This window comes from Emydura macquarii, unplaced genomic scaffold (genome assembly GCF_026122565.2).
Source record: "Emydura macquarii macquarii isolate MOO-44397 ecotype Brisbane River unplaced genomic scaffold, CSIRO-AGI_Emac_v2 contig_1039, whole genome shotgun sequence".
NCBI lineage: Eukaryota > Metazoa > Chordata > Testudines > Chelidae > Emydura > Emydura macquarii.
This window is the reverse complement of record NW_027131176.1, coordinates 52,347-76,235: the sequence shown is the minus strand read 5'-3', so window position 1 is coordinate 76,235 and position 23,889 is coordinate 52,347. Positions and strand designations below refer to the sequence as shown.

The 23,889-nt window shown below is 43.3% G+C and overlaps 1 protein-coding gene across 1 annotated transcript in view; it reads right to left on the bottom strand.

Annotated features, from left to right (window-relative positions):
- TNFRSF21 (TNF receptor superfamily member 21) overlaps positions 1-23,622 on the bottom strand; it is a 71,378-nt gene extending 47,756 nt beyond the window's left edge. Inside the window, exons 1-3 of the mRNA XM_067544908.1 lie at positions 23,103-23,622; positions 10,053-10,710; positions 7,816-8,319 (exon numbers count right to left, since the gene is read on the bottom strand). Coding sequence (XP_067401009.1) covers positions 7,816-8,319; positions 10,053-10,710; positions 23,103-23,189 — 1,249 coding nt within the window. The 5' untranslated portion in view covers positions 23,190-23,622. The remainder of the gene's footprint in view (positions 1-7,815; positions 8,320-10,052; positions 10,711-23,102) is intronic.
- Between the last annotated feature and the right edge of the window lie 267 nt (positions 23,623-23,889).

The window sequence follows — 23,889 nt, the reverse complement described above, 5'->3', positions numbered from 1 at the left end:
TTATGCCAAAGCACTGTCAAGCCAGCACAGCTAGGAAAAAGCAAGGATTCTACCCTGGTTCACACAATCAACAGAAACGCTAGCCAAGTCTGAACTACAGCAATGTTATTCCTGGTTTGTGCTTCATCAGAAAGAAGCCAACTTGACTTTCAGATCCCTGCTTGAGTTTGCAGGGCTGGCAATTAAGAAAACATTTTTACTTGAACATGAGTGACTCCATATCTCATGTCAACGAGAGATTAAAAATACAGAAATCCAGTATACCAGGTCACACTCCATTACAACTGTAGTGCAGATGGGCCAAACCTGAGTGGCACCGTAACCGTGTGTGGCAGGTCACAATGGGAAACCCAGGCCCAGCCCTGTAGGACAGGAGCTACTGCTGTGGGGTGGGCTCGCTTTCCAATCTCCTCCTTTTAAGGGTCTCCCCTCCACGCAGAGCCAGGATTAGGGTTGCGAGGTCGAGGTGGAGGATGCATATATGTAATGGTGGGTTTCAAAAAACCCAAAATGCAACTGAGCAGGTCACCTTAGTAAAAAGCTTGGGAAACACTGATCTAATGATCTGATTGCAGAACCCGGAGCCAGGAATAGCAGAGGGTTTTTTTGTTTTTTTTTCCTGAGCCTCACTCGGATACTAACCAGCTGCCTGGCCCTGGGCAAACAAAACCACCTGCCTGCCTCCATGTTTCTGTTCTGTAAATTGGAGAGTATTTAACTCTCAAGGGAGTTGTAAGGATTAAAGACTCGAGAGAGCTCTTCATTTTCTAGGTGCTGGAAAAAGCACACTGCAGTATTTGGATTAAAGGATTTTTTTAAAAGACAGCTGCTAACAATGCTACTAAATCTTGTACAACTCTCTTCTTACCATTTTAATGAAGCCCCTGAGTTGGAATTTTGCAGATCTAATTCATCCTTATTTAGAGAACCTACTATGGCCGTTTCTCCATAGCACCAAAAGTCTCTATATATCCCTGTGAGGTGGGGAAGTGCTACAGTTAAAAAAACTGAGGCATGAGTAAGCAGTTGGCCCAAGATCACACAGGAAAGAGAACCCCAGACTCCTAAATCGGTCTTGTTCCATAATCAGAACAGAAGGCAAATCTTTCTTCCCTTATGCAGAGAATTGGATTTAAGTTTGTATAATATCTGCAGCTAAAGATGGTGTATATAGTACCTAGACTCTCTTGGTGCAGTCTAGATATTGATTTATTTTGATTTTTTTCCACAATATTTCTTTCATCCTTGCAAGTACATCAATCCCCATCACCCACGGCTCCAAAAACAGCATAGCTTGCAAAACCCTGAACAAAAGTAGAGAAGAGACTCAGATGTTCTGCAGTCTGCATCTCGCAAATGTCAAGTTCTGCACTGAATTTTACAAAAACACAACTGTACCTTTGTATAACACACAACATAGCTACACAAGACTTGGACCACCACAATGTTCAACACAATTCAGACTATTAAAACAATCTTATTGTCTGGGGCAACCAAGGTTTACAAACTATTGAAAAACAATCATTAGCCAGATAGACTTTAACCTTATCTAACCCTGAGATGCAGTGACTTACTGTCATGTACATCTTGAGGCTGAAAATGACAACAAAACCTCGCAGCCTCACTCTTCTGCCATTCAGTGTTGTTTACAAGAAATGGAAGACCCACATCTCTGGCTTGCTACTTTGAGGTGCCAGTGAAGGCATTTATCATTGTCACTTGGGCCCCACCCTCATGCACTCTTCCCGAAATGCTGTCTCCAGTTTTCTGAACAATTTACAGCATGGGGTGCATCTGCTGTTACTCCTGAAAGAGTAACCAAAAGAGTAAAAGTACCAAAGAAAATAAAGGTGAGATAGGAGGCTACTTTTCAGCCTCTGTTTTTAATGGCAAATCAGCAGCTGACCACTGAGGGACAGACATAATCACAAGTTAAGTCTTAGAAAAACCTTATAATGGCTCCAAAAAAAAAAAAAAATCAATCTTGTCAAACACCCAAATCTGAGGTGTGGAGAGGATTGGTTATATGAACTTGGAAAAATTATTTTCCATTCCTGATCCAGTTGAGACTAGATAATCTATAACATCATCATTAACCAGTCTCTTTTACGAGGCCCTTAGTAGAACCAATGCTTCTTTCAAGGAACTGCAAAACACCAAAAGTGATCAGGCATTTAACATTGGCAAAATTTATGAACAGAGTGATGGTGTTACAAATACAGAATATACCTGCTCCCTTCCTCTCGATCAGCTATTTACCTGTCTGATTTCAAGTAACGATGGCGGTTATATTTAACTGCACCCGAAGTGCTCTGATCTTTGTTCAGTTACTAGAGGTGCACCCAAAAGGAAGGTCTCTTGCTTCCATTTTCTTACTAATAGAGTTAAAAAATTGTGCAAGCTGTGAGATAGGGTCCCTATAGGTTAGACTGCTATATTCCAGGAAAAAAGGACACTGGACCACCCAAGTAAAGCTTATGTAGTGAAATCATGACTACTGAAATCAGTGGCAGTCTTGCCAGTCACATCAATGGGGTCAGGCTCTCTCCCATGTACTGCATTCTAATTGAAGAACACACGTCCCTGCCACAACAGAATATTGTCCCAGACAAATAACACCACTTGCTACGTAATGCTGCCAGACTAGTTGGCTTCAGTGATCCTACACGGAAATTTGGGAATGACATGATGCAGGATACAGAGCAAGCATGCGGGTGATTTTTACCTAAGAAGTCGTGTGGAAGAAGCTATCTTGCAGAAAAGGGATTACATGATGATCTCACAGGAGGGGATGAAAACAGGAGGAGGTGATGTAATCTGCTGAAAGGTTCATCAGGAAGGCTTGGAAGCACCAGCAGCTTGAAAAATGAGATCTCTTTCCAGACCATGCGAAAAATTATTGCAGCAAGTGACAAAGGCTCTTGGCAACTTAGCTATGGGGAGAAACAGCTGTTCCAAAAAGCAAGATCACACTGCTCCTGCAGATTATTTGTGATCTCAGCAAACAAGAAGTACACTTGCTGGAAACAGCCCAGTCAACAGCACAGTGTTCAGTGGAAGCAGAGAGAATTGGGTTTTAAAGTGTGATTCTGCAAGCGTGACCTGGTATTTTGGAATTCCATATTTTTAATCCCTCAGTGAATCTGTATCTCACATGAACCACTTTCAAGTAAAAACATGAAGCACTGTTATTGAGGTTCACAAATGTTTTAGCAACTGAGGCTCAGTGCCATGAGGAGTTGGGTCAAGAGTTCAAGAACTTGACTGCTTTTATTGCTGCTGCTTTGCTTGATGACAAGGAAACATATTCGGGAATAAGAAAGCTTAGTATGGGATCAGTTGATTCTCCATGTACTTACAAAAAACACTGAATTTAGGAGGAGAGAGGTTCTGAGGTTCCTCAGTTCTGTGAGGAGTTAATTTAATGAAAGGATAGAAGACAATGAAGTGGAAATACAGAGGCATCTATTTTCCAACTGATCAGTTCATCAAAGCCAGACCTTCCATGTAAAAAAAAAGCAGAAAGGAATTTGGACACAACCCTACTGAAGAAATTAGTTCTATGTCACCAAGACATCTTTGTTGCAAGCCACCAACCATATCAGAATTAACAAGCAGTCTGTTCTAGTTATACACAAAATGATTTTGTCTGCATTCCCAATAAAACAAAATATTAATTGGTTTCTGTTCATTTTGTCTTCATTACTAAGCAATGAAGTTTCAAATGAAGTCATTTATGACAAATGCAAGCCATAATATCAGCCAGTCAGCTCGGCATTTCACACCAATATGCCTTTGTTACAAGAATGATTTACAAGTGCTCTTCCCCTCCCCCCAAAAAGCAAGATTTTAAAATAACTGGAGAACTTGTACATGGCCGAGGGGCATTGCTGGCACATGATGGCATATATAACATTAGTGAATGTGCAGGTGAATGAGCCCCTTATGGTGTGATTGATGTGGTTAGGACCAGTGATGATGTCATTAGAGACGATGTGTGGGCAGAGCTGACAACGGGGTTTGTTGCAGGGACCTATCCCTGGGTAGGATTTTTTGTAGGGTGTATGGTTGCTGGTGAGTATTTGCTTTAGGTTGGGGGGCTGTCTGTAATGCAATGCCCCTCTGCCATGTACATTGGCCAAACTGGACTATTACTACGCACAAGGATAAATGGACACAAATCAGACATAAAAAATAACAAACATCCATAAACCAGTGGGAGAACACTTTAATTCCCCAGGGCATTCTGTCTCTGACCTGAAAGTTGCTGTACTTCTCCAAAAAAACTCCAAAAACAGACTTCAAAGAGAAACTGCTGAATTAGAAATCATCTGCAAACGTGACACATTCAAACTGGGTTTAAACAGAGACTTGGAATGGCTGTCTCACTACCGAAGGTAAATTACTTTGCCCACCCATTCTCATCTCCTACTCAATGTTCGTCATTAGGTCTTAAGTACCGGATTCCACCTCCCCCATTGTTCTCAATGCACCTGGATTCCTATATGATACCTCTGTGTTACCTATTTTCTGTATTACTGCATCTGAAGAAGAGAGCTAAGTCTCTCGAAAGCTTATGTCTGCAAATATTAAATTTGTTAGTCTTTAAAGTGCCACAGAACTCTCGTTGTCTTTGCAGTATACAGACTAACACGGCTACCCCTCTGGAAATGTCATTATGATATCTTCTGTCTTATTACCAAATGATCCCAAACATTGTTAGCTTTTTTCTCTGCAGCTGCACTTTGAGCAGATGTTTTCAGAGAACTACCCATGATGATTCCAAGATCTCTTTCTTGGGTAGTAACAGCTAATTTATACGCCATCATTTTGTATGTATCCTTGGGATGTTTTCCAATGCACATTATTTTGCATTTATCAAGACTGAATTTCATCTACCATTTTATTGCCCAGTCACCTAGTTTTGTGAGATCCCTTTGAAACTCTGCAGTTTGCTTTGGACTTAACTATCTCAAGTAATTTTGTATAGTCTGCAAACTTTGCCACGTCACTGTTCACTCTTTCTTCCAGATCATTTATGAATATGTTGAACAATACTAGTTCCATTACTGATCCTTGGGGGACCCTGCTATTTACATCTCTCCCTTATGAAAATGGACCATTTATTTGTACCTTTAGTTTCCTATCTTTTAACCAGCTACTGATCCATGAGAGAATCTTCCCCCTTATCCCAGGACACCTTTCTTTGCTTAAGAGCCTTTTGTGAGCACCTCGTCAAAGACTTTCTGCACACCAAATCCACTGGATCACCCTTGTCCACATGTTTGTTGACAACACTAAAGAATTCAAATAAATTGGTGAGGCATGATTTCCCTTTACAAAAGGTCGTGTTGACTCTTCCCCAACATATTGTGCTCATCTGTGTCTCTGATCATTCTGTTCTTTACTATAAATTCAACCAATTTGCCTGATATTGAAGTTAGACTCCCCAGCCAGGATCACTGCTTTTTTAACGGCTTTTTTAAAAATCAGTGTTACATTAGCTATCCTCCAGTCATCTGGTTCAGAGGCTGATTTAAGCAGTAGGTTACATATCAGTTAGTATTTCCACAATTTCATATTTGAGTTCTTTCAGAACTCTTGGATGAATACCATCTGGTCCTTGTGACTTATTACTTTTTAATTTACCAATTTGTTCCAAAACCTCCTCTCTTGACACCTCAGGCTGGAACAGTTCCTCAGATTTGTCACCTAAAAAAGAATGGCTCAGGTGTGAGAATCTCCCTCACAACCCTGCAGTGAGGACTGATGAAAAGAATTAATTTAGCTTGTCCACAATTGCCTTATTTTCTTTGAGCGCTCCTTTAGCACCTTGATTGTCCAGTGATAGTTTGGCAGTCTTCCTGCTTCTGATGCACATATAAAACTAACAGCAAAACACTTATCTTTTGCTAGGTTCTTTTTTTGGCCTGTTCAATTCTAGTTTACACTTGCTTTCCAGAGTTCAAACCTACCAAGAAAAACAAGAAGGAAGTGTGAACTTCCACTTTTTAAAGGAATCCTTTTTGCCTCTAGCCACCTCTTTTACTCTGCTGTTTAGGCATGGTGGCGTTATTTTGGTCCTCTTACCCCAAATTAAAAAAAAAAAAGTATGCATTTAGTTTGAGCCTTTATTATGGTATTTTAAAATAATTTCCATGCAGCTTGTAGACACTTCATTCTTGTGACTGTTCCTTTCAATTTCTGTTTGACTAGCTCTCTCATTTTTATGTAATTCCCCCTTTTGAAGTAAAATGCTACTGTGGTGAGTTTCTTTGGTATTCCTCCCCTCTCCCCACAAGGATGTTAAATTTAATTACATTATAGTCACAATTACTGAGTAGTTCTGCTATATTCACCTCTTGGACCAGATCCTATGCGCCACTTAGAACTAAATCAAGAATTGCCTCTGCCTTTGTGGGCTTCAGGGACTAACCGTTCCAAGAAGCAGTCAATGATGTCTAGAAATTGTATCTCTGCATTCAGGCCTGAGATGACATTTAGCCAGTCAATAGCAGCCTTTAACTACCTGAAAGAGTGTTCCAGGGAGGATGGAGCTAGGCTGTTCCCAGTGGTAGTAGATGATAGAACTAGGAGCAATGGTCTCCAGTTCCAGTGGGGGAAGTCTAGGTTGGATATTAGGAAAAACTTTTTCACTAGGAGGGTGGTGAAGCACTGGAATGGGTTACCTACGGAGATGGTGGAATCTCCATCCTTAGAGGTTTTTAAGGTGCAGCTTGACAAAGCCGTGGTGGGATGATTTAGTTGGGGTTGGTCCTGCTTTGAGCAGGGGGTTGGACTAGATGACCTCCTGAGGTCCCTTCCAACCTTAATGTTCTAGGACTATGAATATGGGGATGACTAAAATCCCCCATTATTATTATTATATTATTATTATTATTGGGTTTTCTGTTTTTGTAGCTCTCTAACTGTACCCAGGGGCATTTCACAATTGCTGACACCATCCTTGTCAGGTGGTCGGTAATATATTCCTATTGCTATACACTTATAATTCAAGCATGGAGTTTCTATCCATAGAGATTCTATGGTAGAGTTTGATTCATTTAAGATTTTGACTATATTTGACTCTATGCTTTCTTTCACTTATAGTGCCACTCCCCCACCAATGTGATCTACTCTATCATTCTTATATATTTTGTATCCTGATATTACCAAGTCCCATTGATTATCATCATTCTACCAAGTTTCTGTGATAACTATGATATCAATATCCTCATTTGATACCAGGCACTCAAGTTCACCTATCTTAGTATTTCGACTTCTAGCATCTGTATTTAAGCACGCGAGTACAGAAGAAGGGGAGTCAGATGTACATTTAAGTGGCAAGAACAATAGGGACATGGAAGAAGGAAAAAGTGTGCATATGCCCTCTTCAGTATTCTCCTAACAAGGGTGCAGGTGGGGGGGAAAAAGCAAGGAAAAGGACAGATTCTCCTTTGAGGGAAGCAGTCAGGATGGGTGACACAGAAGACATCTCCTCTACTTCCATTTCTGGAGAAACAGTTCAGGAACAGCAAGTGGAGAAAATGGAAGGGAAGCAGGCAAAAGAGGGAAAAAGCTGGAGGGAAATGTGAAGCCTTAGGAATGGTATATAGTGAGGATCAGGAATGTGGGGTGAAGATTTGGCTTGCTTTGGATGAATACTGTAGGGTAGAAACTTTTGATTGACTCACTAAACGTGATCGTTGCAGATCAATGGCGTCTGCAACCAACAAAGAATCAAGCAAGGGACACTATTCCTTGTATAACTGCTGCATTCCCCCCGCAGTTAGTTTCTTGGTTGCTACTACTCACCGTGCCCATTGCAGTAGTAGATCCACTTCTCTCTGTTCTGGGTTGGAGTAATGGATTTTTTCAGACCAGCCTTTTCCACAATGGCACTGGGATCTTGCCGAGGACCCTTCTTCAGAGTCCGCGAGCTTTTCCGAACACTGCACACCACTATAACCACAAGAACTAGCAGCAGAAACAGGACGATCATCCACGGTAAGTGTTCATTGATATCAAAATGCTTGTGGGCATTCTGCCGTGGCGGTCCTCTCTTGGGGGGCATGTAGGGGATGCTTGATTTTTCACTGCTTGTCATCTCCATTGCTGGCTGCAGTTTCAGAACTGACGGGCTGTGTTTGTGGTAATCGTTTTGCTGGTGATTGGTAGCCCTGGAGTTTGAGGTGGTCATGTTGACACCATCCGTCTCATTCGCTGAGGTTTTGTTGTAAATGTCTGTTGGTTCTATCATGCCGTTGTACATATTTGGTCTAGGAGAGGCAGCAAAGCTGGGAACTGAAGAGTTGACACCTGTGAAGGACAGCAAAACTTGAGGACCATGGGGGATATTTTGTTTATTTTTTTAAATCTTAAGCCACACAAAGACCCCCAACTTGCAAAGCTTCCTTTCAAGGTCCAAAACACAGATTTGAGGGGCATCTACTTGTCTAGGACTTTTTAACTACATAAGAAATAAGAATAACACAAAGTTTGTGTTTTACACACCAGTCTGCTCACCTTATCTCTAATTATTTTGGCCTTACTTTGTTAGACATTGGATTCGTGGAAACTCCTCATTAAAGACTGCTGGATGATTAGAGGGATGTTGTCAATTTATTTCCAGCCCAAGTTATAGATTCTTTTTTAAAAATAAAGCCACACAGTTTTCACAGAGCTTATGGGCAATAAGAAAGCTTCTAAACTACTAAGGCATTCTCCCATGTTTGTAACCCAAATATTGCAGTAGTTAAAATTCAAACTGAAATTGACTTAACTGATTTTGGTAATAGAAATGCAGACAGTAAAATAGCATAAGTAGCTGCAGGGAAATTATTCATTTCAGGAGCATAGTTGTTCTTAGGAGAGGCTTGAGGTTGTTTGTTCACAAAGCATGACTTTTAAATAGACTGTGTTCTTTTAAGGTGTATTTTCCTTACCAATCTCAGTTATTTTTCTACCATGAATAGATTCATGCATTAGTGACAGCCCTCAATTTTTAGTCAATCTTATGAATTAAAAGCCTTGTAAAAGAAAAGCAACGGATGGCATAGTAGGGACTGTAGCCTAATACAGTGCTCACAAGGCTAGGATTTCTGAGATTGTTTCTATGCCCAGTCTTGCCAGTGACTGGCTGTAACTTTCTGTAAAAAGTTATTGAACCTCTGCCTCGGTTTGTCTGTAAACATGATATGAATCTTGTCCACATTTGAGAGCCACAAATTAAGGCTATTGCATAGTAATTGCTAATAATGTAACGGGAAAGAAAATGTGAACATAATGGACAAGGTTTGAGAGTGCCTAGAAATTTGGAGTGCCTCAGTGGGAGAACACCCAATTTCAGAATCATTAATGTGGCCTAATTTTAAGACAGCACTGAACACCCACCTTCTGAATATTAGGTCCCTTTAAGGCATCTCCAGTTGAGCATCCCAACCACTGACACCCCAAAAATTAGTCAATTCTAAAAAGTCTATGCTAAATGCACACCAAGTAATTTTTTTGTATAATGCTCAGCTTTACTCTGCTAAATCACTGAGGAATTCTTTTCAGACAATTTGTATAGTCAAAACAAGAAGTATTTGATAGGGATAGAGAGCATTTTGTATTTTTGATCATGTTAAAGCAAGATAAGGACATTTCACTCCAGATCTAATAGAAATACCAGAACAGCTCAGTTTAAGACAGGCCATCATGAGCCATATACAAATTCTATTGGGAGAGGACATATAGTTTCCAGGGAGTTACAGTTTTAAGCTTCCAACTCTCCTGCAGAAACCACTGTTGAAACAAACTCCTCCCAGTTCTAATATGTTGATTTAATATAGATGGGCATGAACTGCTTTTTAAGTGTGTTCCCAAACTGTGTTACAGCCTTAGACAGTATCAGCAGTTTGAACCCATCAATAGTGCAAGAGCAACTGCCTTTTCAACAGCATCAAGGAGCCCAGCTTTGCAACTGGGTCCAGGGATAGTTGGATTCTTGCTTCACTGCAGCAACATAACAGGCTTAAGGTATAGCTATCTTTTTAGTGGGAGAAATCTACCTTCAGGAAGATAACTGGTCGACAGAACTTCATAGTTTACATCATCCTCTTCTGGGCTCATTGAAGACATAATTGTGTTAGGAAGAGATGATGGAAACCCACAGATGTTATCGCTTTCCTTTGTTCCGGACTTTATCACCACCATGTTCTTCTCCAAGCAGTTAGTGTACGTTTTGCATCTCATCACACTTGAAGGCACATCAGAAAAGGTACCACGAGAGCATGGTTTACATCTAACATCTTCAGTCTCAGTTCCTTTCTTTCGCACACCCCAGCCAACTGGGCAGACTGAATAAGGGATGCAGGTATCATTAAGCTGAAATGTACCGGAAGGGCAAATGCACTCGCGGTCAGTCAAGGCAGTACAGTGCGTTTTCTCAACCATTGGCAGTTCACAAGGTTTCTGACAGACATGACATCTCTCTATACCATTCTCATGCTTAGTAAAGGTCCCATCTGCACAAGGGTTACACTCTCTTAAGGTTATCTTTGTACAATGCTTAGACACATAGGTTCCTGCTGGACATTTGTCACAGATCACCTCTTTGTTTGTGGCATGGTCAAGGTGGTGATATTTGCCAGAGGAGAGGCTTATGGCATTCCGTTCAGAAGTCAGTTTTGATTGAGCATTAACAGTAGTGCCAAAAAACACAAGTACCTGAAAAAGAGAAATATGCAAGGTGTTAGTAAATTGTAATAGTGAGCCCTATACCAGATCTATCCTTTCACCAACAAGTATTTGGTTAAAGTTGGAGTGCCATCCAAGGTAACTTCCTGCTTCTTGTACAGTAGTGAGAACAGCCCAGCTGCCTCCAGCAACATAGGGTAGACTGGACAGGTGAGGGACCAGAATAAAGTTCTAGTATTCAGGGGAGAAGTGGCCAATGTGGTTCGGGATTTAGCAGAACGGGATGCAGAGGAGAGAATGGGTTTTGAAGATGTATAGGATCTAGCCGGTGCGTGGATGCAACACGGAGTCGACTATAAAGTCATTTTGATATGAACACGCTTATAGCACTTTACATTTAGTCTGTCTGAAAAGCAGTGTAAGCATGACTTCATACCCTTGAAGGGATCACAACCAAAATAAGACTAGATGACCTGCAAGTTGTTTTTAAACACCCTCAATTTCAGCAATATGCACTTACTACCCAGGACGGGGGAATTCACATTAGTTTTACATTCTAAGATAATTTCAACTACAGCTTGGTCTACACTTCTGTTAGGTCAACATAGCTACCGCTGTCAGGAAACCACACACACACCAACTCTCACCGACATAGTTATGCTGACGTAACCCCCAGTGTAGACACAACTAGCTCGATAGAAGAGGGATTCCAATAAAACAAGCAAACTTTGTTTGGGGGAGGTGGCGTTCCTACATGGACAGAAAAGCTCTTCCATCAGCATGCACTGTGCCTATGCTATGGGGTGATGCCAGTATAGCTACACTGACAGACATGCTGGTGTAGTCTTTGTAATATAGATATAACTTAAGTTTTAAGCATAAACTGAATGCCTCTCTACTGGGGACCACAGCAGATGCTGAGGAAATTGTGCTAAGATACAGGTCAGCCCCAGACATAGGGCTGGAGAAGTTTACAAACTCATCAGCAATTGGGCCAGAGATTTACATTCATTCATGTGCAGGATAGGCAGAACTCCACACAAGTGTTTTATAACTGGGTTATGTTATTAGATTTTTCACACTATGGAATAAGACTCATGCTAGATAATAGGGTTGTGTTTACATGTGCCACTATGTTAGAGTTTTAGCCCCATAATCTACCATGCTAATTTGAAAGTCAATGTCTTAATGAAATGCCTCTCTCTCAGAAATGCACTGTTAAAATGAATTAAAAATCATTTTAAAGGGAGGAGGGATTCAATTTCCCAGTTCTGTGGGCTGACATCCAAGTTTTTAAGGCACTGAATTGCCATGAAGCAAACTAGGATTTGGTTCTGGCTAGACTGGGATGGTGAATCATTCTTCAAGAATTACTTTAACTTTGTGTCCAGGATTTCCTCCCCTATTCATCCCCATTTGGCCGCCCCAACTTTCACTCTTCAAGTGCTGGCAAATGTACCAAGTCTCCCACAGATTTCACATAAGAGGTGCCAATGGAAAACAAACAAACAAAAAAATAATTAAATCAGAACTGAGAGAAGAGTATCAGTGGGGAAGCATGTTCCCACACCAAACCCCACTACAAGATTTAATGTGAGGTGTGCAAAGTTCTAGAGGACAATTTTCAAATAGTTACAACATGGAGAAGCTTGATAAATAAATCAAAGTCAAAATTATTTGGGAACAGTGGTTTTCAATTTTTTTCTATTTGCAGACCCTTAAAAAGTTTTGAATGGAGGTGCGGACCATTTGGAAATCTTAGGCCTAGTCTGCGGACACCCCGGGGTCCATGGACCACAGATTGAAAACCACTTCTTTAGAAATCAAGTTTGGGAGTCCAGTTATTACACTGGTGAAGATTTAATTAAATACCAAAAGGAATATTGGTATTGAGGCCAATAAAACCAATGTGTTTGAATCTAATAGCTGGAGACATACATCACTTTGCTGAACTAGATGGTTATTTGCTCTTGCTCTGCTACCTATCAGCCAAGGAGAATACATTTAAAAACCCAACAAACATGATTCTGCAAAAAAGATACCAGTTATACTGCATCATTTTTGGTGCAGTCTCTAGCTTCCTGCAAACGTTTGCTCAGGCTAGCACATTTACATTTCCTCTGCTAAATAATTTATGGCCAAAAATTTGTACAAAACACAATATTTTTATAAAGGAGCAATTACTTGTGTACAGAAAATGACAAGGATGCTTCAGCTGACATGCCAGTTACTGTACATTAAGCGATTCACCTGACAACACAAAGCTGCTCCTTGTTCATCCCCCAGAGACTAGTCTCTTATTTTTCAATAAAGATGTATGTAAACAGACATACAAAGGAAGAGTAAATTACATATACTGTACATTGACTGCAAATAAAGGACTGGATAAAATGTTTCTCCTCCTCCCTGATACAGAGATAAAAAAGTCTCTTGCTACAGACAGGGAAACATCACATTTGGACCTGGTCTACATCTAAAACTTAGACTGGCCTAGCTGCCATAGCTCAGGAGTGTGAAAAACACATCCCAAAAGATGTACTGAAGATTGGAAGATGGAAGAATCCTCCGTCAACCTTGCTACTGCCTCTCAAGGGGGTGGACACTACCGTGATAGAAGACCCCCCTCCCATCAAAGAGATGTTAGAAGGGGTTAATAGGCTAGGCCCATTCATTTGAGATCAAGGAAGAAGCTGTGTGCATATTTATGTCTGGCTATATCCTGTAACTCTAATTAACCTTAAGATCAAAGATGTGTATATACTGTATAAATCTAATAAACATTACCTATATTGTCTTCAGTTTATCTATCCCTGTTAAAACAAATGACCGGTAATTACCTTATGTAAATCAGTGTAGCTGGATTGCGCCTGTGTACGCATAGGAAATAGAATGTCAACTTCAAAGGTGGGTCATTGTGGGCTCAACAAAGAGGAATCCTTGGACACATGCTGTGCTCAAAACACTTGGCAGCATTTCAGCTATTAAAAAAACCTTGGGCACAATCCTGCCTCTCTGGTCTGCTGAACTTTAACAGGGAAAGTTTGAGCCATTGGAGGGAGATCCTTGGGATGCCCTGACAGATTCATGGAAAGACTAACAGACTCTACATCTAAACTGTCATTTGGACTCTAATCTTCTGGATGTACCAGAGAGACTTATTACAAACTGGCAGATTTAACCTCACTATTATCTTGATCTACAAACTCTGAAATCTATTGTAATGTAGGTGATTCATTTTAACCTCTTAACTCTTCTTTTTTTTTTTTTTTTTTTTTTTAATATTAATAAACATCTAGTTTTAGTTAACAAAGGATTGGCTACCAGCGTGGTTGTTGGGTAAGATCTGAAGTATATTTTGACATGTGATGCGTGTCTGGTTCTTTGGAACTGGAAGAACCGAATACATGTGATTCTTGATTTTAATAATAATTTATCACAGAAGTCTGGTTTGTCTGGGTAATACATGAGGGGACAGGGGGCCTGACAGGGACTGTCTGTGGCTTCATAACAACTCGTATAGTATTTTGGAAGCACACATTTGTTACCTGCTTGGTGAAAGCTTATGATAGAATATAACACCAGTTTGGGATACATGCCAGGTATTTTGGCAGTCTGACCTGAGCCTGGTGCTCTTAGCTGTGTCCCATATCAGGCAGTATGACAGGTCTCCCTTCCCCATGTTTAACTATCACTGCAGACAATGGAGGTTGCCCAAATGGCAGGTTTGCAGAACTGAGCCTAGAGACTGTAAATATCCAGGTCGGGGGAGGGAACAAAAGCCCAATTATGTTCCAAGCCCCCCCCCCCCCCTTTTTTTTTTTTTTAAACAAAAGTCAAATGCTTATAGTTTTTCCCAAGTGTCAGAGGCACTTTAGGTGTATCAGATTTTCAGCTCAGTCTCAGGACAGCCAGTTTATAAAATCTTTGTCATTAACATCTGTACTGCTTTAGTTTATGCTACAATATCGCTTTTAAGGAGGGACTCTGTCAAGGTTTATCTGAAGATGCTGTGCCTCCCTCAGTAACATTAGTAAATCTCTTTAGTTTTAGTTTGTGAATTTGACAGCGCTTTTGCATGTAGTTAGTTTCACTCTCTCATTGCTGTACAGTGAGCTTCTCCCTTGATGGAAGTACTTTGGAAACAGGGGAGCAGAAAAAACCCTTACAATTTTTTAAAATTTTTTTTACAAGTAGGTGCTCAAAACACACTGTTCAGCAGGAGAGCTCAGAAATTGGATTTTTTTAAAAGAATCTCCATAAAGTTTGAATTATCATAGAATCATAGGGTTAGAAAGGACCACCAGGGTTATCTAACCTAACAGTGTCCCTTTAATGTACTTTAACCAATCACCATTTCCTGACAGCTAAAAAAAAAGGAACAGAAGTTTGAGTCAACTTGAATTGAAGCTCTTGGGTTGATTTCAGGCTGCATAGGTGCCAAATTCAAGATATATGGTATCAGTAATGTGTTTGCACTTGAGTTGAGTTGATTTTTTTTTTTTTAAATAGGAGCAGATGGTGAGCTTTTAACCCATTTGCTATTTTGGATCTTCCATAGCTTTTCTTTTAATAACTAGAAGTGTTTAAAGCAGTGACACCAATAAGAGCCAAGAATGTCAAGAGTTAAGGCTGACCTGTGGCTGTAATTGTCATACCACAGTAAAGATGAGGCAAAAGCAGAACATCTCTCTAACAGTCCTGGGTTTCACAGGACTGTCCAACTTTGACCTGCCACCCCAATTCCTGGTTCAAGCGGCTCTTGTCCCATGGAGCTCTGTCTGGGCTCAGCTCCCCACTTCAGGAGTTGTGACCTGGCGCTCCTGCTACATGGGGTCACAGCACCACTGAGATTTGGCCCAGCCACTTCGCCCTGTCAACTAGATCATAACAGCTTTAGATACATATTGCAAAACAAATTGTAAGTGGCTCATTAGTCCCTTGTTCGCACTCACTCCTTGTTTTTGAGGTGGCTCTAGGTTTAAATAAGAATACAGAAGTTGCCTTTAATGTTCTGGACTTACTCTGCTATACCTCCCAACATTTCCAGAGCCTAAAGTGGGATGAATCTTGCCCCGAGGATTGGGGGAATGGGGTGTTGCAGAGAGAGAGCGCGAGCAAGCTCACCCCGCAGTGAGGCTTGCTAGTTGACACAGTTCAGATGATAAGACACTATTAAGTGGAAAAAATGTCATTAAGGAAGAGTTAAGGTTACTTGGTGACAGCACATGCCCTTCCAAAACATCAAATTCAGAGAAACTCAAACTTCCGAAAAGCACAAAATACACAGTTAAGATAAGCACCCACACAAGCTTAACGCTGGCCCCCTGGAGTTGGCAAGAGCCACTGAGAATTATCTGCATGTACTCCAGCTGCAATCACCATGTTAAGTGTAGTTGTACTGAACGGTATAAGAATTAGGTGGGCATCTTTGAAGAGCTGTGACTGTGACATGAGACAATCTCATAGTGAGGTGGGATATAAGACCAGTCTGTGGACTTAATAATGGGTAGGGGGAAGTATAGGGTTAGATGATGTCCCACGTGCAAGCCCTGTGAAGGAGTTGTAAAAGGGTATGAAATAATTGTTAAATTTTACAAGCGTCATGGGGGGGATGGAGGGCGAGATTAGGCTCAGTGTTTGAATGTCGGGCATCATGTGCAGGTAGCGCCTGTCCATTAGTGACAATGCAGAGTATGTGTGAGAGAGATATGGGCATAAGGGGCATTGCTCAAAGAGGGCAGAGTTAAGGGTGTGGGGGGGGTCGCCTTCACTCTGTATTTCCTTGTTTTCATCCTACTCCCGTGGTCCTTCCAGTCGGCCATATAGATAACTATGAGATTTCCCCTCTGTGCCCTCCCTCCCCCCCATACACTGTTATAGTGGAATGGGGACAAACCATGCTCAGAAATGTCTGCAACATGTAGTTGTTAAAAGGGAGGGTGAGAGAAATCTCACTGACGGTCCATGTCACAAAACCATTTTATTACATGATTGTTACAGACTTGAAGCCTTTGTATAGACAATTACACTTCTAGAGGAAGAAGCAAGCAGCCTGTGTATGGCATTTTTTAAATCAACACGAGCTCCATTTAAATGTAAATGTGTCATTTTATTTATTGTGCATTTACCCGGAACGTAGGAGCATTTCTATAGATTAAAATAGAGCTAGTAAGTATTAGTAGAGCAAGCACACAGCAGGGATTCTGGTATTGTATGCACTTGTACCAATTTGCCAGATTAACACACACACACAGCTGTATCAAACACTGAACAGTCTTCCAGTCACCTGTCTTTGCACTAATTGGCGGGGAGACAAGAACTCTGAATAGCGCAAGCTCACAGCCAGTTAGAGGCCGGTAGTTGGGTACCAGAGTAGGATGAGGGAATGCAGGCCAACAGTCAGAAAAGCTCACGGTAATGGTTTGGATGCCAGTGCTGTATAGTGTCCAAAAGTTATTCAGCTCTGTTCTACACCCCTCACCCCCTCAGCGCGCAAAGCTAACCATGCTTGTGTCACTTAGCATGTGTCATCACTTGGATCTTTTAACGCGACAGCCAAGAGCTACAAAAGGACATTAGTTAAAAATTAAGTCAGTGTTGATAACAGATTCCTCATTCCCATTACTTTGCTTAGTAATGTAAAAACCAGATCTAACTAGATGACCCAAGTAATATTCTAATATCAACAGTTGCAGGAGCATAGTATAATGAACTGAAACTTGAAGCGTAATCCAATTAATTACCCAAACAAATACCAAAGGGTGGATAGGGTGAGAAAAACTGAGGAAAATGTACCTTGTGCAAGACACCTGTAGTCAATATATCAGATTTCAAGTTGTTGCTTCAGCACTGCCCTTAGTACCTGGTATGCCTGCTGAAGTTGCCATGAGCAGTGGAAAAAAGCATTCTGCATCCAGTGTGAATAAGAGTTGACACCCCAACTCTTTCCACCATAAAAAGAGCTGGTTTACATTTGGAAGAGCAGTTACAGGTCGGTCGTAATGCAGTATATGGCAGAACGTCTCTCATATCAAAAGATGTACTGCCATGAGTTTCAAATCCATTCAAATATTTTAAAGGGTTTAAACATCAAAGGCAACAGAGAGGGAGCGACACAAGGGAGCTTTACCAAGGACTAACTGGGTGAAATTGGGAAAGGAGGAAATTCAGACTAGATACGAGGTTTCCATCAGCTCTGGCCATGCCACTCCCTACTTGATTCCCTTCACTAGCTCCTGTTTCTTTCCACATCAAACTTGTCACCCTCACCTTCATTCCATTGCATAACTCTGCCCTTTTCTACCTACTCCCTCTCACATGCTCCCTGCTCAGCCCCCTTCTTGCCTGGTCTTGTCTCCCACTGTGGGGTGTTGCACTGAACCCTATGTACTGAAGACTCTTTACTTTTGCTCTCTTGCCCAAGTTCCGAAAAGGCATAGGCAAGATAACAAAGCTCGTCAGTCAGAAACCCTAAGAGTTAGCAATAAAACTGAAACGGACATGTGCATTACCCGTCTGAACTACCAGAGCATCCTCAGGCTTGTTGTCAACCTCAATCTTCCTTCCTCTTCACCCGCATGCTATGTTTGTTAGCACCAGGTGTTTTCTTTGTCTCAAATTAGTGCTCAGTTGGCAGAACTGGGCCGGGTACTTACTGTGGCAAGTAGTCCCACTGTAACCAGGGGCCCCACGTGCGGGCGGGGGGGGGGGGGGGGGGGGGAGAAGAAGGTGTACATTTTATTGGGGACCTGGAGGCCCTGGGGGACCTGGCCCAAGCTGCAACCCCCATTACCATGAAGAAAAAATTGAGGCTAAATTGTAGATCATGCCTGAGGATATTTATAGAAACAAAAATAGCAAAGGGGGGCATTTTTCAGAAATGTAGAATATGTAACAGTAATTTCAGAATTGAAACTTTTTGCATAGCTCATGAGATTGTATGTGTATGGGAGGGGGCCCGTGTTACAAGTTGGTACTGGGCCCGAAAAATTAGGCTTGGGCCCTGACTGCAACTACTCATCGCAGTAAGCACTAAACCCGATAGTAAGCGTTTACAGGACTAGGCCTTAGATGATAAGCTCTCTAGGACTGAGCTACTGTATCTGTTGCTACTCATTCCCCCTACAACTTTGTAAGGGTTTGTCCTATTTAGGACCCGATTCACTCCTTACCAAGCGAATCTGCTAGTGATCCCAATGGAAATGTTGGCCGAACAAGTGGCTTGGGACACTTGCAATGTACAAGCTCCTCAGGACCCAGCTGTGTCATCTTATTTCTGTGGTGTCACACACTCAAAGTTACGAAGGGAAGATCAAGGCACTGGTAAACTTAGGACAGCACAGAGACAAAAAAGCCATCTGAGTGGGGGGCACATGACAGTAAGCTAGTAGAAACAAGAGCTGAAGCGTAGGCAAGGACAGAGTTATAGTTAGCAGTGAACTTTGATGCTACAGCTGTTCGTCTGTGGAATTGTCTGTGGAGGGAAATGGCAAAATCTCACCACCTGGCACATGTACAACGGAACTGAACACCATGTTAGTAAATGTCTGATGGGGAAAATCCTGCAAGGGCAGAGTGAACTAGACAATCCACTAAGTAAAGTGTGTTTTCATTTGTCAAATAGCCATTTGAGCAGTTTCAGTTATGCAAGGACAATCTGCTATAAATCATTTTCACTTGTGCTACTAAGTTCTGTTTAAGTCAAGCAAAAGTCCTGTCACCTGTATTAAAGTAGTGACACACATTGAATACATGTTTTCTGTTCAGTCATGGACACTCTCCCTCTTCCCTGGTGGTGGTGGTTTTAACTTCCCTTACTACGCCTGCTTTCCTTTACAGTACAGGTCTGGAAAAAAGACACCCATGCCAAGGACAGATTACGTTCCTGAACAAAATCTACAGGTCTGTTTTGATTCTCTCTTCCACCCCTAAGAGATAGGGGAGCAAGGCAACAAAGGTAGTCTGTGCTTAAGACCCAGCAGACAGAAATAAATATGCTGTAAGTTATTTATTTTAACTTGAGTTTAATGAAGGGGAGGTTATTAAGGAAAACAAATGAGTAGAAATGTTGAAGATATTCTAATTAGGTTGGATTTTCTTTTTTCTTTCTTTCTCTCTTTTTTTTTTAAAAAAAGAGAATACCTGAATTTTGCTCTTACCTACCAGCAGTCTTCTTAAATTTCCTTATTCTAAGCAATGTGCAACCAAATTGTTCCATACTAATAAGCCAAAACAGTAGCAGGGCCTCATTCAGACCACACCTAAAGAGAATGTGTGACACGAACACACTATAGGAAAAGCTGTGAAAGTTAGTTCCTACCCTAGTTCATATGGCAGAAATGAGACAAATGTAATGACAGAACTCTATTAAAAGTGTGGAGGGAACTATACATTTCTATAGCACTTTATGAACAGTACGCACTGATCCTGTCCCGTCATCATAAATGGCAACACTCTAGCTGGCCTCATTAGGAACAGGCTCCCAAGGCCTCTAATGAAGCAGAACCCCCAAGTCCTCTTCCCTGCCTTGATAAGAGAAACAAAGCAAAAAACAGAAGAATTCAGGCAAAAGAGTATGAAAATTGACCAAAGAAAAGTAGATTAAGCTGCTCCCTCCTTCTTTAAAACTCATGGCTTTCAGCAATCTGAAAGAGTCACTGGCTGCTGCATGTTAAAATGACACAGGTACTAATGACCCAGGCAAACAGTTATGAACACAAGAACATTACATGATGTAATTATTGCCTGATCAGATTGCCAGCTGTAGCTTCAGAACCACTAACAGGTTGCACTGTTTGTACCAACGGTAAAAACTACGAACAGGCATTTTATTTTATACTTGAATCAGTGTAAATGTGTTTCTTCTTGAACACAATAAGGTGACATGGGTCATTAACCATTTAGTCGGGCAAATCAATTAAGTTATCAAATATGATCAAGTGCTAACCAGGAAAACACTGTCAGTAGTTTCAGAGCCTGGAGAACGGACATTTGTTCTCTGTAGTTTTTGGTGTTTACACTACAGGTTACTTTGCTCAAACATTTGTTATGTGTGGAGATAGCAGTAAAATGCATGTTCTGTGTCTCTTGGATTTTATTTATTTTTTTGGCAAGTCCCCAATTTGCTCACCTAGATGTTTAAATTATATATATCAGAGGGATTCAAGTGATCAGCACTCTGAGAATGACGCCCTGACACAGACCATATTTTGGCCATTTCTGAGCCTAACTTGACCTTCTATTTTCTGAAAGGGTATGACACTGGATAAAAGTCAGTGTTCTTATATCTGAAGAAGTAATTAATTCTGTTTTCCATTTAACATCTTTATGATCTTAGTTTACTTTTGTTTACCCAGGGATTCTTGTAGGGCCAGCAGTGACTTGCCAAGACCCACCCTGATCAAAGAACGAACACATTCCTTATGTACTCCAGTGAACTGTATGGCTAATTTATTTACTATCCAACTGGATGAATCCTGACATACCTACTTACTTTTTCTCCTGGGAAGGGATATGGGATAGGCAACGTGTTATAGCCTTACCTGTATAAGTAAACATTCAAATGATCTCTGCACTCAGGCTATAGAACAGTTCGATGCTAATGTAAGACAGCCAACCGCATTTAGCTGCAGTGAATTTTCACTTCCCTCTGTACAAGGACTGCAACAAAAATTCACATTGCTTCTGTATAATACTGAGTACACAGTGCCATAGCAACAGCAATGCTCAGATCCAGGGAGCTCTCACTCTACCAACCTCAGAAGATTTCTTAAGTCTAGACAGCAAAATTGCTTCCTTATGAATCCAAATTAAAACCAGAAATTCCAGTCTCTCACTTGGGTTTATAATACATGCTACTGCAAGGCTCCTCCAAATACCTTGCACGGGAGCCTTCCACAGAGCCCTGATCAACCCTGCAAGAGCTGGATGCAAGATGCCGCCCTGTTAAGTGTCAAGATGAGGCTGGCAAATAGAGAGAGGGATGCTTGGAATGGTGTGGGATTAATTCAACTGGCCTCTATTAAATTTCCTGATGCCTTTAGGTTTGGGTTTATTTCTGATGCCTTTAGTTTCACAGTAATAGCCACATGTATGGGTTAAGGACTGACATCTATCAGAGATGTGAGAATGGCCGAGGCCTAGACAACTGGACAATCTATTTTCCTGCCAATGCCGGACTGATCCCTGCACTATGTAATCTAATATTTTAGAAGTTTAGTTGTCCGAGTCTTGTGGCTTCTGCCCCTCTCCCCTGGGGAGATAATACCATGGTTTAATACCTCTCGCTGGCAGGAAGGATTCCACTGATGTTCAGCCTAGAGGGACCCCCCATTACACACCTTTGATCTTAGTGACACCACCCTGGGTAGATTTGTGTGAGGCATGCACAGAAAAACGGTGCCAGAGCTGTGCTGAGATCTCAGCAGCAGCACATCCCTTCCACCTCCCCCCCACCCGCACCCATCAATGCATCATCAAGACATTCGTCTCACCACCCCAAAAGCAACACATCCAGCCGCACACCACACCCATTGCCAGGCTGCCTCCCGCCGGAATCCTGCCCCAGGGAGCCGGGTGATGCAAGAACAGCCCCCCCCCCAATCCTCTTGGGGGGAGAGGGAATTGCTGGAACCCTTCCCCGGCTCGAGTGGGGGGTTCACATGGTCTCGCTGCAGCAGCAGCAGCGGCGGCGGCATCGTGCCATGACTCACTGCAGCGACAACAAATGCCTCCGCGGGCCGGCCCGGGCGAACACCGCGCAGCAGCCGGGCCGGGCCAGCCCGGACAAAGGAGCCCGCGCGCTGCGCCGGGGGGCCGCGGCTCAGCGCAGCCGGCGCCTCGTCCTCCGCCAGCCACGCACAGCCGGTCCCTCGGCCTGCGGAGCCCCGGCCCGTAACCCGCAACATCCACCCCGTGTGTCGGAACCCCGCAGCCAGCCCCGGCAGCAGCCCCATAAAAAGCCACCTCCTGTGCCCTAGACCCCTACCATCCCCATCCGCATCCCCAGCAAAACCACCCCCCAACCCCCCGCCATCCATATCCCCATGTGCCCCGGCCCCTCCCGCCATCCATCCTCAGCCCCATGTGCTTCATCATCCCCATGTGCCCCCGCCATCCATATCCCCATGTGCCCTGCCCCCCCCCACGCCATCCATCTCCCCATGTGCCCCCGCCCCTCCCGCCATCCATCCATCCCTAGCCCCATGTGCCCCCTCCCTCCCCCCGCCCCTCCCGCCATCCATCCATCCCTAGCCCCATGCCCCAGACCCTCCCGCTATCCATCCCTAGCCCCATGTGCCCCGGCCCCTCCCGCCATCCATCCTCAGCCCCATGTGCCCCAGCCCCTCCCGCCATCCACCCATCCCCCATGCCCCAGCCCCCTGCGGCCCCGCATCCATCCATGCATCCGCCCCAGCACTCACAATGAGAAGGCTGGAGATGGCTGCGGCTCTCCGGCCGGCCTGGGGGAAGGCGGCGGCGGCGGCGCGGCTGCCCGCAGAAGCCCCCATGGCTGGCTGCGGCAGCGGCGGCGAGGCTGGGTGCCGGGATGTCACAGCGCCATGGAGCCGGGGCCGGCTGGCAGCGGGAGCAGAGAGGGGCGCGCCTCGCCCGGCGCCGCAGCGTGCACGGCGGAGGAGCAGCCCATCTAGGCGCGGCGGCCCGGGCTGGCTGGCGGCGCTCAGCAGCGGCTGCTGCCCGGCTCTGCGGCGGGGACCCCGAGCTGCGCGGCGCTCCCGCCCTCCGGCCCCAGGGCCGCGGGCTGCAGGGAGCGAGGGAGCAGGGCAAGCCGGCGGCGGCTTCCCATCGCTACCGCGCGCCTGTGCCAGCCTCGCCGGCCGGCTTCGAACGAACTAGCTGCCCGGCGGCAGGGCGGAGCAAGGAGGAAGGAAGGAACCGGCGGGCGGGAGGGGGGAAGGGACAGGAGGGGCACCCATGTGGGGCGGAAAGGGGCGGTGCCCTCCCTTTGTTACGTCACGCGGGGAGGATACTGCGCCCCCGGCGTTCTGTCTGGGAATGACACATTAACCCTCTTCCTCCCGTGGGACTGAAACCAGCCAAATTCATTCAAACTACTCCAACTGAATGGACTTTGCTTTTATCTACCTTCCCCATTGTTGTTACTTACCCTTGGATGTGTATATATATATAAAACTCCAATCTGATTTTTATTCCTTACATCTGACGAAGTGGGTTACAGCCCACGAAAGC